The sequence below is a fragment of the Coregonus lavaretus genome, assembly GCF_964263955.1.
Source record: "Coregonus lavaretus genome assembly, chromosome: 24".
In the NCBI taxonomy this organism is placed as follows: domain Eukaryota; kingdom Metazoa; phylum Chordata; class Actinopteri; order Salmoniformes; family Salmonidae; genus Coregonus; species Coregonus lavaretus.
In genome coordinates, this window is record NC_140011.1 from 30,305,335 (window position 1) to 30,322,274 (window position 16,940).

General features: G+C 44.5%; 1 protein-coding gene across 2 annotated transcripts in view; it reads left to right on the top strand.

Annotated features, from left to right (window-relative positions):
- LOC311100137 (signal peptide peptidase-like 3) overlaps positions 1–14,726 on the top strand; it is a 39,212-nt gene extending 24,486 nt beyond the window's left edge. For both annotated transcript variants that reach the window (XM_084140912.1, XM_084140913.1), the window contains exons 8-11: positions 758–921; positions 1,259–1,446; positions 8,017–8,126; positions 12,125–14,726. In XM_084140912.1, the coding sequence (XP_083997038.1) occupies positions 758–921; positions 1,259–1,446; positions 8,017–8,126; positions 12,125–12,196 (534 nt within the window). In that variant the 3' untranslated portion in view covers positions 12,197–14,726. The remainder of the gene's footprint in view (positions 1–757; positions 922–1,258; positions 1,447–8,016; positions 8,127–12,124) is intronic.
- Positions 14,727–16,940: the final 2,214 nt, after the last annotated feature.

The window sequence follows — 16,940 nt, forward strand, 5'->3', positions numbered from 1 at the left end:
AAAACACAGGCAGGGCCATGAGTAATCCGGCCCGCAAGGGGGTCCAAGCCAATCCAAATTCCAAAACACTATAATGGAAAATGAAGTGGGGAGCTGTCAATGTTTTGACCCCTAGTTGCACCACACTTTCCCAATCCATCTTGCTGTTCAATGTGTAAATGTATGTTTTTTAAAACTGTAGTGCTTTGTGTTTGTAAATGTGTCTGCAACTTTGTGTGCTATTTTGGCCAGGTTTCTCTTGTAAAATAGGTTGTTAATTTCAATGAGACTAACCTGGTAAAGTATAATTCAAAATAAAACTATAGATAGAGGACTATTTTTAGCATGTTTTGACGGCGAGGAAATGTATATTAAAATTTTTTTTTGTGTGTGGCAACCCCAATCCCCAAAAGCGGCCCCCGGGGCAAAATGAGTTTGACACCCCTGCTGTAGACAATGTCAAAGTGGCTTACTGTATGTGCGAAGACAAGGTACAGAGTTCCACTGTTCCAGATATCTTAGGTTAATTAAGGTTGACAGAGCAGAACAAGGGATAGAGCAGAATGGCATAGACTGACATTTCCATGCTAACAGGACAGTAGACGTTTCTGGCTCTATCTCCAATGTACACTATGGTAGAGCCTAAAAGGCCATCTCTGTTCTTCGATAACATTTGTCGTGCTTAAACGACGTGTAAGACAGAACTACAAACAGTGGCTATTTCTTAGGATTGCTTGAGCCTCAGTAGATGACTCCTCCATCTGTGTCTGTCCTGCAGGTGTTCTTCTCGGCCTACATCTTCAACAGCAACGTGATGGTGAAGGTGGCCACCCAGCCGGCTGACAACCCCTTAGACGTGCTGTCCAGGAAGCTCCACCTGGGCCCTGGGATGGGCCGTGACGTCCCACGCTTGTCGCTGCCTGGCAAGCTGGTTTTCCCCAGGTACCATAGACTGACCTTGGGGGGTGGATCGCTGGACCTATGTGTAAACCTCCAGCTCCATTCACTAGAGCTGTATTGATTAACCTCTGCCGGTGTTATAAGCGCTGAAACTCGCGCTTGTATTTCCTCTTCTCTTGCCTTTTCCCACCCTGCCTCGCTCTCCTGCTTTATTCCCTCCTGCTATGATACAACCCACGATTCATCTCCTTATTATTCCCTCTCCTCTTCCTCCTCTCTTTGCATCCTCCCCCCCCTCTTCTTTTCTCCCTATATTTCATCCACCTCTCCCCTCCCGTCCTTTTTCCTTATCTCATCCCTCTCTCCTCTCTCCCTCCAGTTCCACAGGCAGTCACTTCTCCATGCTGGGGATCGGGGACATAGTGATGCCGGGGCTACTGCTGTGCTTCGTGCTGCGCTACGACAACTACAAGAAGCAGGCCAACGGGGAGGCGGGGAGTCCAGGCACGCCGGGACGCATGGGGCGCGTCTCCTACTTCCACTGCACTCTCATCGGATACTTTGTGGGTAAGAACAGAGTGGAGAAGCGAGAGCGGCAGGCTGGACCATCATGCAACACAGGGCTGCCCAACCCGGTTTTCGCTCCAACCCGAGTAGTAACTAGGGCTGGGCGGTATACTGCATTTTACTATATACCGGTATTAATGCATGGACCGGTTTGTTTTTTTACTTAACCTTCTATAATGGTATTTCAATGTTTGGTTTGTTAAATGTGATACGCAACACCGACGAGTGTAATGTCCATTTTTATAGTTTACTCGTCTGTGTCCCTGGCTTCCTGCATGCCGCTTGGAGAATGGAGTGGAGATGGAGATTGCCTCATTTGAAATCACTTATCATTTTAGTTGCCACCCTAGGGTCCTGAACTATTCATATTTATAACCTAAGCATATTTTGAACTTTATTATTCAAAACATCAAATGTGAAAAATATTGTGATATGAGATTTAGGCCATATCCCCAGCCCTAGTAGTAACTAACCTGATTCATCTCATCAACCAGTTAATTATTAGAATCAGGTGTGTTATATAACCTACAGGACAGTAGCTCTCCAGGAACATGGTTGGGCTGCCCTGATGTAACACAACCACTGGTTTGGAGATGATATAGCCTAATACAGAAGTATGTCTGTTCTACGAAATACACTGAGTGTACAAAACACTAGGAACACCCACTCTTTCCATGGCATAGACCGACCAGGTAAATCCGGGTGAAAGCTATGATCCCTTATTGATGTCACCTGTTAAATCCACTTAAATCAGTGTAGATGAAGGGGAGGAGACGGGTTAAAGAAGGATTTTTAAGCCTTGAGACAATTGAGACATGGATTGTGTATGTGTGCCATTCAGAGGGTGAATAGGCAAGACAAAATATTTAAGTGCCTTTGAATGGGGTATGGTAGTAGGTGCCAGGCGCACCGGTTTGAGTGTGTCAAGAACTGCGACGCTGCTGGGTTTTTCACGCTCAACACTTTCCCGTGTGTCAAAAAGAAAGGAGGACCAAGGCACTCTTCATATAATTCATTAAAATGCCTTTATTAGTATGGCATGTTCAATAGAAACAAGATATTTTTTTTAATCTTACGCGTTTCGGCTGCATGGCCTTCGTCAGGGAGTACAAAGAAATAATACAATGTCGTCTTTTGAACAGCTTTTCCAATTAGCCCTAATTTGAAGAGGGAGTGGTTACAAAGTTGATTGGACACACCTAGTAAGCAATACTATACACAATAAAAAGTTAAATACTGTAACTATGTTATCATACAAATACAACTCCAAGTTAGAAGTATCAGAACACTTAGAAAGGTAGTTCTAACCTTAAAGACAAGCGTGGGACGTCACGGCCCATCCCAGGGCCCAGGTGGAGCTTCCTGGACAGCACGTCTAAGGGGTTGTCAGCCGGCTGGGTGGCCACCTTCACCATCACGTTGCTGTTGAAGATGTAGGCCGAGAAGAACACCTGCAGGACAGACACAGATGGAGGAGTCATCTACTGAGGCTCAAGCAATCCTAAGACTGTTGTTGTTCATGTTTTGCTGGTTTCTAGTGTACTATGGAATATATTGCTTTCTTATTTTTGACACTTTTCCCAGTCATATTTAAGGTTAGAACTACCTTTCTAAGTGTTCTGATACTTCTGACTTGGAGTTGTATTTGTATGATAACATATTTACAGTATTTCACTTTTTAATGTGTATAGTATTGCTTACTAGGTGTGTCCAATCAACTTTGTAACCACTCCCTCTTCAAATTAGGGCTAATTGGAAAAGCTGTTCAAAAGAGGACATTGTATTATTTCTTTGTTACTCCCTGACGAAGGCCATGCAGCCGAAACGCGTCGGATTTTTTAAAAATCTTGTTTCTATTGAACATGCCATAGTAATAAAGGCATTTTAATTAATTATATGAAGAGTGCCTTGGTCCTTTCTTTTTGATGACCAATTCACCCCTTTGACCAAAGAACACCTTCTGTCTACCAACATTTACTATTGTGTACCTTAGTAGCGCTTCCTTTCCTCCTCTTTCTACTTTCACGTGTGTATCAAGAATGGTCCACCACCCAAAAGACATCCAGCCAGTGGTCGAAAACGGGTCATTGATGAGAGGACAGAGGAGGCTGACACGAATTGTGCAGAGCAACAGACGGGCTAGAATTATTCAACTGACAGTTCAGTACAACATTGGTGCCCAAAGACCCATAAAGGAATGCACAACTCGTCGTACTTTGAAACAAATGGGGTATGGCAACCGACGACCTTACGGAGTTCCACTTCTTTCAGCAAAAAACAAGAAGCTACGTTTGCAGTGGGCATAGGAAGGAAAACACTGGAGAAGGGGTATCAAATTTAAGTTGTCACATGCGCTGTATATAACAGGTGTAGACCTAACCGTGAAGTGCATACTTACGAGCCCTTAACCAACAATGCAGTTATTATTTTAAGATTAGCTAAATAAAATAAAGGAACAATTTTACCACAATAAAATGACAATAACAAGGCTATATATTAGAGGTACTGGTACCGAGTCAATGTAAAGCTGACGATGCGTAGATAATAGAGTAGCAGCAGCGTGTGTGTGGTCAATATGCATGTGTGTGATGGTGTCAGTGTGTGATTAGCCCAGTGAGTGTATCGAGCCTGTGCAAGAGTCAGTGCAAAAATAATAATCAAATAAGGAGGTCAATGCAAATAGTCCGTGTAGCCATTTGATTAACTGTTCAGCAGTCTTATGGCTTGTGGGGTAGAAGCTGTTAAGGAGCCTTTTGGTCCCAGGCTCTCCAGGACTGATTGCCGTGCGGTAGCAGAGACAACAGTATATGACTTGGGTGGCTGGAGTCTTTGACTATTTTTAGGGCCTTCCTCTGACACCGCATGGTATAGAGGTCCTGGATGGCAGGACGCTCAGCCCCAGTGATGTACTGGGCCGTACACTACCCTCTGTTCCCATACCAAGCAGGGGTGCAAGCAGTCAGGATGCTCTCGATGGTGCAGCTGTAGAACTTTTTGAGGATCTGAGGTCCCATGCCAAATCTTTTCAGCCTCCTGAGGAATAGGCGTTTTCGTGCCCTCTTCACAACTGTTTTGGTGTGTTTGGACCATGATAGCTCCTTAGTGATGTGGACACCAAGGAACTTGAAGCTCTCGACCTGCTCTACTACAGCCCTGTCGATGTGAATGGGGGCGTGGTCGCCTTTTCCTGTAGTCCACGATCAGCTCTTTTGTCTTGCTCACGTTGAGGGAGAGGTTGTTGTCCTGGCACCACACTGCCAGGTGTCTAACCTCCTCCCTATTGGCTCTCTCGTCGTCGGTGATCAGGGCTACCGCTGTCGTGTCGTCGGCAAACTTAATGATGGTGTTGGAGTCGTGGAGACTAAGCACTCACTCCTGAGGGGCCCCCGTGTTGAGGGTCAGCGTGGCGGATGTGTTACCTACCCTCACCACCTGGGGGCAGCCCATCAGGAAGTCCAAGATCCAGTTGCAGAGGGAGGTGTTCAGTCCCAGGGTCCTTAGCTTAGTGATGAGCTTGGGCACTATGGTGTTGAACGCTGAGCTGTAGTCAACGAACAGCATTCTCACGTAGGTGTTATTTTTGTCCAGGTGGGAAAGGGCAGTGTGGAGTGACCAGCCTTTCAAAGCATTTCATGGCTACGGAGCGGTAGTCATTTAGGTATGTTACCTTGGCATTCTTGGGCCAGGGACTATGGTGGTCTGCTTGAAACATGTAGTTATTACAGACTGGGTCAGGAAGAGGTTGAAAATGTCAGTGAAGACACTTGCCAGCTGGTCAGCGAATGCTCTGAGTAGGAGTCCTGGTAGTCCGTCTGGCCCTGCGGCCTTGTGAGTGTTAACCAGTTTAACGGTCTTACTCGCATAGGCTATGGAGAGCGTGGTCACTCAGTCGTCTGGAACAGATGGTGCTCTCATGCATGGTTCACTGTTGCTTGCCTCGATGCAAGCATAAGGCATTTAGCTCTTCTGGTAGGCTCCCGTCACTGGGCAGTTAGGTTTCCCTTTGTAATCCGTGATAGTTTGTATGGTATGGAGAACCACATGAGTACATGTATCCATCATGCCGCGTGTCGACACTGCAGGCTGGTGGTGATGGTGTGGGGTGTGTTTTCATGGCACACATTGGGCCCCTTGATAAAAGTGGAGCAACGTTTGAATGCCACAGGATATCGGAACAACATTGCTAATCAGATGCATTGATGAAAATGTATGCACTCACTAACTGTAAGTCGCTCTGGATAAGAGCGTCTGCTAAATGACTAAAATGTAATGGCAGCAGTGTATCCATCTGCGAATAGATTTTTTTCAGCATAATGCTCCATGCCACAAGGTTAGGATTGTCCAGGAATGGTTCCACGAACATGACATTGAATTCAGTTTACTGCAGTGGCCTGCCCGGTCACCAGATCTTAATCCAATTTAGCATCTGTGGGATGAGAGCAATTGAGCCATGCCCTGAAGATTTCGAGGCAGTTCTGAAGGCAAAAGGGGTGCAACTCAATATTAGGAAAGTGTTCCTAATGTTTTGTACACACAGGCCAGAGGGGGTGTGGTATATGTCCAATATACCACGGCTAAGGAAACAGCCGTTAGCTGTGGTATATTGGAAATATACCACAACCACCTGAGGTGCCTTATTGCTATTAGAAATTGGTTACCAACGTAATTAGAGCAGTAAAAATAAATGTTTTTCATACCAGTGGTATATTGTCTGATATAGCACGGCTTTCAGCCAATCACCATTCAGGGCTCGAACCACCCAGTTTATTATCCCAAATAAATGAAATCTCATTTATTTAATTTTTTTGTTAAGCTGTGTGCACTGAACTGACATGCATGATTGTTGCTGACACTCAGATGTTCAGATTAAGGGAATTAAATAGTATATCATGCGCACCATCGCGGCACTCAACTCAAACAGCCTACTGTAGCTGCTGTCAGTCATTCAAAGCCTATACTTTATCATTCAGGTGTGGATGCAACTTTCCAGTGCTACTACTTTTACCATGTAATGTTGTTACTAGAACAAAATCAGGCAACACCATAGAATAGTTTACCTATTTACCTAGTCGGCTTGTTGTGTGTTCTATGCAAGATAAATATTCCTCTCAAGGCGCATTCAAGTTGCAAGAGTCATAGGGAGGGAGACATGTATTCTGACAAGCAGTCAATGCACAACAATACTTACTGCAAAAATACTTTTGAACACTGTTTTGGCCTTTAGTAAAAAAGAGGGGGGTCCCAATTTTCCATTGCTACCACTATTTCTTAATTACTCCTTCAATATTATTAGACTTTCAATTGCACGAGTGGCATCGTTTTACAAATGCAGTTCCAACCAGCGTTTCAAGCATGGTTTAGGAGCAGCTGCGCAACAGTAGTGATGAGTCGTTCGCGAATGATTGGCTCTTTTTGAACGGCTCTTTATGGTGAACGTCGGGAACCGAATCGCATATGTGAGAGACATGTTCATTTGGCTCCTTGATTTGCATACTGTTTCTATTGCTTTTTGGCCTCCATACATCAATTATCTGCAGATAAATTATAAAAACATTCTCTGAAGATGGTAATTCCTCAGTGCAGGAACAATATAGTGAGGAGAGAGCCTCATTCTAGTCCACGCTATTTTTTATTTTTTATTTTTTCGCAGGCTGTCTAATAATTTGGTCAGATAAAAATGTATCTAAACTCACATTTCACCATCTGACGTGGTAGGCAATATTTTAGGCTTTAAAATACTTTTTTTTTTTCATGGTTTTAGGTCAATTTCTAAGCATTACTGAACGAAGAGCCGTTTGGGAGCCAAACGTACGGCTCTTTTAGGTGAACGGAGCCAAATGATCCAGCTCACAGAAAAGACTCAGAATGCCCATCGCTACGCTACACGGCTCAAAGGGGGCAATGGAGTCTTAAAAGGGCAATGACATGCTTTGTAATAAAAAAAACTATTATTTAGTAATTATTTATATGTATTTATAATAAAATAATTAATAATAATAACAACAACAATCAGGATTGACAAACCCCATGCTTCAGCCTATGTACAATTTTGTAGCCACTATGCTTCATCGGTTGGGCTACAGGTGAGGATGCTTATTGCTAATAGCACATCTGACAATAGACCACGCCTCATTCAACTCATTGAAGGCTTGATGATTAGTTGACAAGTTGAATCAGGTGTGGTTTCCAGGATTACAATACAAATGTGTACTGTTGGGGGTACTCGAGGACCAGGGTTGGGAAACACTGGGCTATATGCATGGTCCAATATGTTACAATTATTTTGACTACATTTTTTACCAGTATGTTTTGGGGCTTTTAAGAGGTCACCAGAACTGGGCTCCTCAGTCCTTCGATATAAAAAATTATCCCGTGGAGGCCCCCGGACCCCCTAAGCAAGGTGACTGGAATTGGCCGTACACGCAGTTTAATACATGTACAAAATGACCCTCTTTCCCATAAAACATAATGGTCATGACTTTCTTGCATTAAAGGGGAGGTGAACTTTTTTTTGCTTTAACCCCTGGAAGTTTGACTGGAGTGTTTCTGACCTGTCTCTGTTCCCTCCAGGCCTGCTGACTGCCACTGTGGCCTCCAGGATCCACCGTGCGGCTCAGCCTGCCCTGCTCTACTTGGTGCCCTTCACCCTGCTGCCTCTACTCACCATGGCCTACCTGAAGGTACATATGGGGAGGCTTGATAAGGGGGAGAGGGGCGTGATGGGCTGGGAGATAATATGATGGAGTCAGTCATATAAGTAAGTTAAGAGATCAGACAAAACAGCAGGACTGCTGGGGAATCATTTTATATGACTCAAGTGTTTGGTGTAAATGTGTTTTGACTGAATGCTGACCTAGAGGGAGGGAGACGGGCCTGAGATGAACCGATAGAGGCAGTGTTTAAGTGGTAGAGGAGGCCTAGAGGAGTAATCCAGGATCAAGGCAGATGGGATACCAGGCCAGTGACCAGAGGTAATGGATGAGGACATAAGTTGATGTAGAGGATATTATTGGGGACGTCAAACGTTCAGCCTGCTGCACAGACACTATGGAGGCTCTAGTCTAGAGGGCCCGGTTAAATTGTGTTTTAATGGTTAAATTAGTGATAAATAGATGTCATTGTTGCAGTATTTTGTTAGTGGGCAACATAATATCATCGTAAATTGACATCTATAATTATTTTGCCATATTCAATTATTGTATATTGTGCTAATTTCCCTAATGTGGACAGTTTGTTACTACCTTACACACGCTGCATTTTCACCCCATAACATTTAGTGGAATTACACATCCTTTTTACCTCAGATTGGTGACGTTAGTTTAAAAGTTTATAGTCGTCACAATGACATAAGATTGATTGCTAAAAACAGATCAACATCTTTGGTTTTGTACCATTGATTTAGTCACACATGCTGGGATGTGCAGGACTTAGAACGCAGAGTTAATGAAATGGCCAGGAAATGGCATGGAAAATTCTGGGCGGTCTCTATAAAAGTCGCTGACCACACACCAATACATGGATTTGACAGTCAAACTATTACTTAAATAGAAGCCAACCGTTGTGACTGTTGATGTCTTATTCGTTTAAGTTAACTAACAGAAAAAGTGGTCTGTTCCCTTTTTCTGGTTGGCAGCCTCCCGAAATCAATATCCACCATTCCAAAATATAGATATAAGCTTTCTACAAGTTCTCATCTAACCAACCATGTATAGGTTATTCCAAGTTTCCGTGTGGCCTTTGAATACTGTTATTTTAAACAGCGCTACACCCCAAACATTTGCCCCCTGTTCTATTGATTTCAGCGTGATATCGATGGAAGTGATTAACAAAAAAAGTGTTGTTACACTTAGCGGGTTGGCGTCCCACTTCAATGAAAATGCAACCTTTGTGGTTTTGGTAATCAGTGTCAGCTGCGATCTCATCGTCAAAACTAAGACCATCGCCGAAACAATGACGGTTCTGCCAAGTTATTTGAGGAATGAAGCAGAGGAAGGCTCCACACAACTCTCTCAGTTGGGTATCTTACCTAGTTATTTTCAGATCTCATTTTGCTTTTTTGTAGCTTTGGCAACTGTGTGTTTTCTATCCCAGTTCGGTCCTCTCCCTGGGGGAGGCTGCAAGCCTTCTAATTTAGTGTACCCTGCGCGCACAACCCATGTGGAATTCCTGGTCTCTGGCAGAGTTTGGAACTGCCAATCGGCGGTCAAGAACGCAGTTCATCTCAGCCTATGCTGTCCTTCAGTCCCTAGACTTTTTGGCCCTGACGGAGACATGGATCACCCCAGAGAACTACTACTCCAGCTGCTCTCTCTTCATCTGACTACGTTTTCTCTCATAGTCGGAGAGCATCTGGTCGTCACGGTGGTGGCACAGACCTACTCAAGTGGAGATTTTCTCTTTTCACCCTCACTCACCTGTATCTCCTCATTTGAATTATATACTGTCACTTGTCCACTCAAGCTCAACATGGTTGTCATCTATCGCCAACCAGGTGCCCTTGGAGAGTTCCTTAATGAGTTTGACAACTTGATAAGCTAATTTCCTGACGATGGCTCATTGCTCTTCATACTGGGTGACTTCAACATCCTGACGTCAACATCCTGACGTCGGCCTTCGATTAATTTCTTTCCAACTCTTTCTTTCCCCTCCTTGCCTCTTTTGACCTCATCCTTTCCCAGTCCCCTCCCACTCACAAGGCAGGCAATACTAGAGGCTGTTCGCCTACTAATCTCACAGCAACACCTCCAGGTCTCTGATCACTACTTTGTTTCCTTTTCTGTCTCCCTCTCCTCCAATCCTAGGCACTCAGCCCCTCTTGGATTGCACCCTACCTGGCAGGCCCCTCCTACCAGGTGACGTGGAGAGATCTGTGTCTGCACCACGTGCTATCACTTCTGGTGTCCCCCAGGGCTCAGTTCTAGGCCCTCTTCTCTCTATACACCAAGTCACTTGGCTCTGTCATAGCCTCAGATGGTCTCGCCTATCATTACTATGCGGATGACACTCAACTACTTTTCTCCTTCCCCCCCTTCTGACACCCAGGTGTGTGCCTGGCAGATATCTCAGCTTAGATGTTGGCCCACCACCTCAAGCTCAACCTCGACAAGACTGAGCTGCTCTTCCTCCCGGGGAAGGACTGCCCACTCCAAGACCTCCATCACGGTTGACAACTCCCCTGGACAACACCCTGTCGTTCTCTGAAAACATCAAAGCAGTGACTCACTCCTGCAGGTTAATGCTCTACAACCTCCGTAGAGTATGACCCTACCTCACACATGAAGTGGCGCAGATCCTAATCCAGGTACTTGTCATCTCCCGTCTGGACTACTGCAACTCGCTGTTGGTTAGGCTCCCCACTTGTGCCATCAAACCCCTACAACTTATCCAGAACGCTGTAGCATGCCTGGTGTTCAACCTTCCCAAATTATCCTGTGTCACCCAGCTCCGCCACACACTCCACTGGCTTCCAGTCAAAGCTCACATCCACTACAAGACCATGGTACTTGCCTACAGAGCAGCAAGAGGAACTGCCCCTCCCAACCTTCAGGCTCTGCTCAAACCCTACACCTCAACCTGAGTACTCTGTTCTGCCACCTCTGGTCTCTTGGCCCTCCCACCCCTACGGGAGGGCAGCTCCCGCTCAGCCCAGTCCAAGCTCTTCTCTGTCTTGGCATCCCAATGGTGGAACCAGCTTTCCCCTGAAGCTGGAACAGCAGAGACCCACCCATCTGCCGAAAACATCTTAATCCCAACCTCTTCGAAAAGTATCTTAAATAATCACACAGCACCCACCCTCGCACCCCCTTCTCATTGTAAATGGAAAAACACTTCAGAATGTAGCTATCTGTCTTCTACAAATTTTCCTCTAGCCAGTGATGTACACATTATCATATGGTTTTTGAGATGTTAGTTTTAACAGGACGTGCAACCTCATCTCCCCCCTCTCTCGCAGTTGATTTCAACGTGATGTCAATATAAGTGTTGCGTTTCTCTTTGCGCTTCGGCGACCCCAAATCAAAATGCATCACTCCAAAATGTAGCTGGCTGTCTTCTGAAGGTTGCTCACTAACTAGTGATATTTACATTTTTTTCCTTTGGTTCTTTTAGTTAGTATTCAATCGGATCCCCCCCCAGCAATCGATATCAATGATTTATTACCACAACAGGGTTTTTGGTGCACGTGCTGTTTTTATAAGGTGCTCGTTTAAAATAAAATACAAGTAATATAATTACAATTATTGCAAATGTATGTATTGTATAGATTTTTAGGTTTTCATAACTAACTGTTTCTGCATATTGGTTATTGATTTGGCCATGTTAAAACTGTGTTTTGACATTGGGCTATTTATCCAAATGTCTTGTCATTTCAAGTTTTAGGAATATAAATTTAACTTTCAACATTCATTTCCAATGGTATTGTACTTAATCAGGTAAAAACTGCTAAATGAGTCCAAAAACATGCTGCTATTTGATTTATATTTATGATATACCAGAAATCACTGAAACGGGTTTGCCCTGCCTAATATGTGGTAAGGAATCCGCTAGGCTAGTTGGTAAAGGCAGTCTAACACGTGGTATGCCTAGAGGAGTAATATCTGTGGCTGAGGATAGGAGTGGTGTGATAATAATTGAGCCACTAGTACTTACAGGGAAGCTAACCCTGTGGTGTGGCCTACAGGGAGACCTGCGGCGTATGTGGTCAGAGCCTTTCCACACAAAGGCCAGCAGCTCCCGCTTCCTGGAGGTATGATGCACCCTGGGAACACAGCCAGCGTGGGGAGGACCAGGGACCCCTACCCCCTGTCCTGAGAGAAAGGGAGCGAGCGGGAGAGTTGCACACTGAAGAGAGGCCTCGTCCTCCTCATCACTAGTTCATTCTTTCCACCCATCCTCTGAGCAGCAGACCTCACATATGGACAGCAGTGTGTGGACCTCATTGCCAGACATAACTCCTCATTGCTTCCTGTTTTCCTCTCTCTCATCTCTTCCCTTTCTTTCCTTATCTTCTCACACTTCTATTTTTGTCCTCTCTCTCGCTTCCCTACTTTTCCATCCCTCACCCACCTCCCCCTCCCTTACCATGGTCCATTTCATTTTGTCAGGCCTCTCCCTCTCTCCTTTTGCTCTTGGTCTCTGTTTTACTACCGCCCCTCCGTCCCCTCATCTGTGTATCTCACCGTCTCTGCCGGACTCCAAGGCCAGGCCTCCCCCTATATGGACTACTGTGTGTGGGATGTGACTGAGGCTTTTTTTTAGCATCATCTCCATTACAGTTATTGTTATTATTCTGGAATGAACTGCAGAGGAGGATAGGAGAGTAGGCAGAACTGTTGCTGCCACTACGCAGGACAATGACATCAGTGCACAGGACCAGCAGCCTACGGGAGAGCGAGAAGGAACGGCAACGGTTCATCAGTCGCTCCCTCCATCCATCCATCTCTCTGCCCTCCATCTACCCCTCTGTCCCCTGAATGCCTCCTCTTTTTCCTCAACACCCTCCCCCTCTCTAACAAGCTCACCTTTCGTCATTCGCTGCCCCATCACAGATACAGGTATTTTATTTAGAAAATATTTTATTCTTGGCATATACAGAAATTATGCATTATAAATTGTGAATGTGTCCCTACTATTGAGGGGGAAAGCATCTCTCTTTGTATATATAAATGTGTACACAAGTATTTGGGTGTCATGGTGTGTGTGTGTGTGTGTGTGTGTGAGCGCATAGTATGTGAGACTGTGTTATTTCATTATTATGAACCATTGAATGATGTTTTTGATTTTAGATCCAGGACAGGTATAAAAGACGTTGACAATGAGAACTTGTGGTCGTTTTTTGGGCAGGTCTCTTACTTGGATCACAGCTCGGTTCTATAAGGTTAGACACACTAGGAGTGGTTTACTTGTGAACACATTCCCTCCCATGAGTGACAAAATGGACATCGGGGAAACAAAGTTAACCCTCGACATGTGCCGTGGCTGCACCTGGAGGTGTGTCTGTTTGTGTGTGTGTGCCTGGTCTTATAGAATTACCTCTATAAAGTCTGTAATGGACCTTGAGGGAGGAAATCTCTATTACGCCCTTCAGAGGGATTTATCTCAATAAAGGATTGTAATCAATGGACCCTGAGAGGTTAACTAACCCATAGCTAGGTTTTACTGTCAAAGGTTGGGTATCCCAACAGTTATTGGATGTTTTTGGATTGTCATTCCTCCCACAGTTTTGTGGTGCTTGTCAGTTAGATCAGGGCTTCTCAAACCCCTCTGGGTGCACGTTTTGTTTTTTTCCCTAGCACAACACAGCTGATTGAAATAATCAAAGCTTGATGATGAGTTGGTTATTTGAATCAGCTCTGTAGTGCTAGGGCAAAAAACCAAAACGGGGGCCCCAGGACCCAGTTTGAGAAACCGTGAATTAGATCATAGCTTAAACAATGCTGGAATTAAAGTGTGTGCGTGTGAAAGAGTGTTTGTGAGAGCAAAACAGTCGGAGGGAGAGAGAGACTTGAATGGAAAATGCAGTTTACTGGCTTCCTGTCTTGAGTTTTATTTTTTACCTGTTTTTTATGTTTGTTCTCTGGCCTTGCATGTCAAGTGTACAGTGTGTCATTCCTCAGACTGCAGCAACAGGGCAGAGACTGCTGGCACAAACCAATGCATTAAGCTTTGCCAGCAAGGCTGCAGAGAGGAAAGTTACATGGACATAGGCCAGAAGTCTGGAGGACTAAACAGTTCTGACCCAAAAGGCCGCCTGGCAGATCTGAGACTCGTTTAGCCCCGAATTTCACTCTTAATACATTACCTGGACATTGTCTGGCTGTGGGACAGACCACTGTCGGACAGCCTAAACATCATGGACCTGTATGTTACCACAACAACTCCATCCCTGTCCTCTCTGCCTCTTTATGGACTTGGCAAAGAAAAGAGAACTGATGATGATCATAGTGATGAATAATTGAAGAAAAATACAGATGTTTTCATTTTTTTATGGAAGATGGCTTTCTATTTCTCCCCTTGTTTGTATGTTTTAGGGGTTTCTTAGTTTTCCATCTTATACTTTTCTTTCCTCCTCCCTTGCAGCAGAGGGCTCTAGCTCTTTTGCTGCGTTGACATTACAGCTGAATGGATTCTGTATAAAAAAAAATATATATATTTAAAACTGTTTAGTGACACATGAATCCTAATGAGCTGAATCTAAACAGTTTGTCTCCTTTAACCCCCCCTGTTCCTTTCCCTCCATTCAGTCAGGATTCTGCTGTAAATAAAAGATGATTCTAACTGTACTGCTCCTGGGTCCATCTCTTATTGCCATAGCTGCTAACTTAGGGGCAGAAAGTTGGAGACCTTTTTGATAGATTACTTTCGTCCACACTAGCTCCTGTATCGGGCAAAGAGGATCATGTTTGATTAATTCAGTCATACTCCGTGTGATGAGGCCAATGTTACTGGTGGTTTATATTAATAATACTCTGTTTTTGTACGAGGAATAGACGTTGAAATGTGTTCTCTTGAGATAAAATATGAGCAAATGCCCTTTTGTTACACTTATGTAAAGATGTGCTGTAATTCTAAGATGTACCACTGGATGGCGACACAGTCCAAGTCATACTTGAGGCATGGTGAAAATGAATATCTAGACATGCTCAAGCCCGATTATGAATAGCTCCCTCAGACACACAGCATGTGAATTACAACAAATAATGTATACAAAGAATTTGCTTGGGCTCCCCCAAGTGCATTAGGTTAACTAAACAAAACATTTATACTGATATTTTCACTTTGAACACTGCTGAACTTGTCTGCTATGCGTTGATTTTAAAGCACTGTATGGTGAAATAGGTGTTTTGGGTTGTGCCAGGTGTTTTGTATGTGTCCCATGATCTGAAAGGCTTTCCCTTGAAGAAGCTGTAAGGTACAGTATGTTTTCTGTATTTTTTTTTACCCTTGTGGAGCATCTGACAGAATTGGTGAGTATCATTCTATTTTCTAAAGATGCTTTTCTGCTCTGTTTTCCATTCTCTAGTCTAGGTCCACCAGAGAATCCGCTGCACGTCAAAGGATTGATGGAAGCTCTAGCATGGAGAAGCCTTTTAAGCTTCTGTGGGAAAATGGCTGCCTAATCGCACCAAAGATGCTGAGTAAGGGATTTATCAAGCACAGTGTGAAAGGCGACTGGACCAGAGTTGCGATGGGTGGCAAAACTGCTGAGTCACCTCTGGTCCTGTTACACTTGTCTACCTAAATAGGAAAGTGGCAATTAAGATGTTGCATTTTGTCTATAGAAAATCTGTCTGCAAATGAATTTGGCCATGATCTGAATATGCTATTGGATGGTGGTGGGCAGTGTGTACATCGAGATTGAATTAACCGAAGACACTTGTATCAATTTAAAGCTTCATATTTGTTACTGAAGCCACAACCAATCTGCCCACTTCCGACATTGATCAGAGTTACCAGAAAATGCCTATCAATCAAAAGGCTATCACACCTAGCGAATATGGTGAGGAATTCTGTACCATTTGACAGGAAGAGGGAGTAGGCTACTGGTGGGCGAGCGAGAGCGACCATATTGAGAGATGGCGGGGGGGGCTTCCAGGACATTGGGGGTGGGGAAGGGTCAGGGAGGTCAAGGCAGAAAGCGGGACAGACGGGCTGTTGAATTTCCAGGGTCCGCCCCTCGTCACGTATTGGCCGGGGCATCCAGTAGTTTCTCCCCAGTTACAGGGCCCTGAGGTGGCAGGATTCCACCGGGGCCATGGGGATTGTAGCATGGCATCTGGAACATGGTTCGCCAAGCTGGGTGTCCTAAAATAAGGAGAAGTCAACCCACCATTGGAATGTAGGGTTCTGTGTAAAGAGGAGGTCCCTTTCACATGAATTTTCAGATAAGACCGGCAGGTAAACGGGCAACCCAAGAACTAGCCAACCACTGAGTAGATTGATAACCTTACTCTCAAGAGTAAATCAGTTATCAGCCAAATCCTTATTTTCAATCTGCCAAGAAGACATGTTTTGACAATGACATCACTCATGTTAACTTATTATGGTCAAAAACAGAATGATGAAAATCATACTCAATTAAAAAAATATCTTGCTACATAATTCAGAGGAAGGCCCTCAAAATTGTCAAAGACTCCAGCCGCCCTAGTCATAGACTGTTCTCTCTGCTACCGCACGGCAAGCGGTACCGGAGAGCCAAGTCTAGGTCCAAAAGACTTCTCAACAGCTTCTACCCCCAAGCCATAAGACTCCTGAACAGCTAATCATGGCTACCCGGACTATTTGCACTGCCCCCCCACCCCGACCCTATCTTTTTACGCTGCTGCTACTCTGTTAATTATTTATGCATAGTCACTTTAACTCTACCCACATGTACATATTACTTCAACTACCTCAACCTAGCCGGTGCCCCCGCACATTGACTCTGCACCGGTACCCCCCTGTATATATAGCCTCCCTACTGTTATTTTATTTTACTTCTGCTCTTTTTTTCTCAA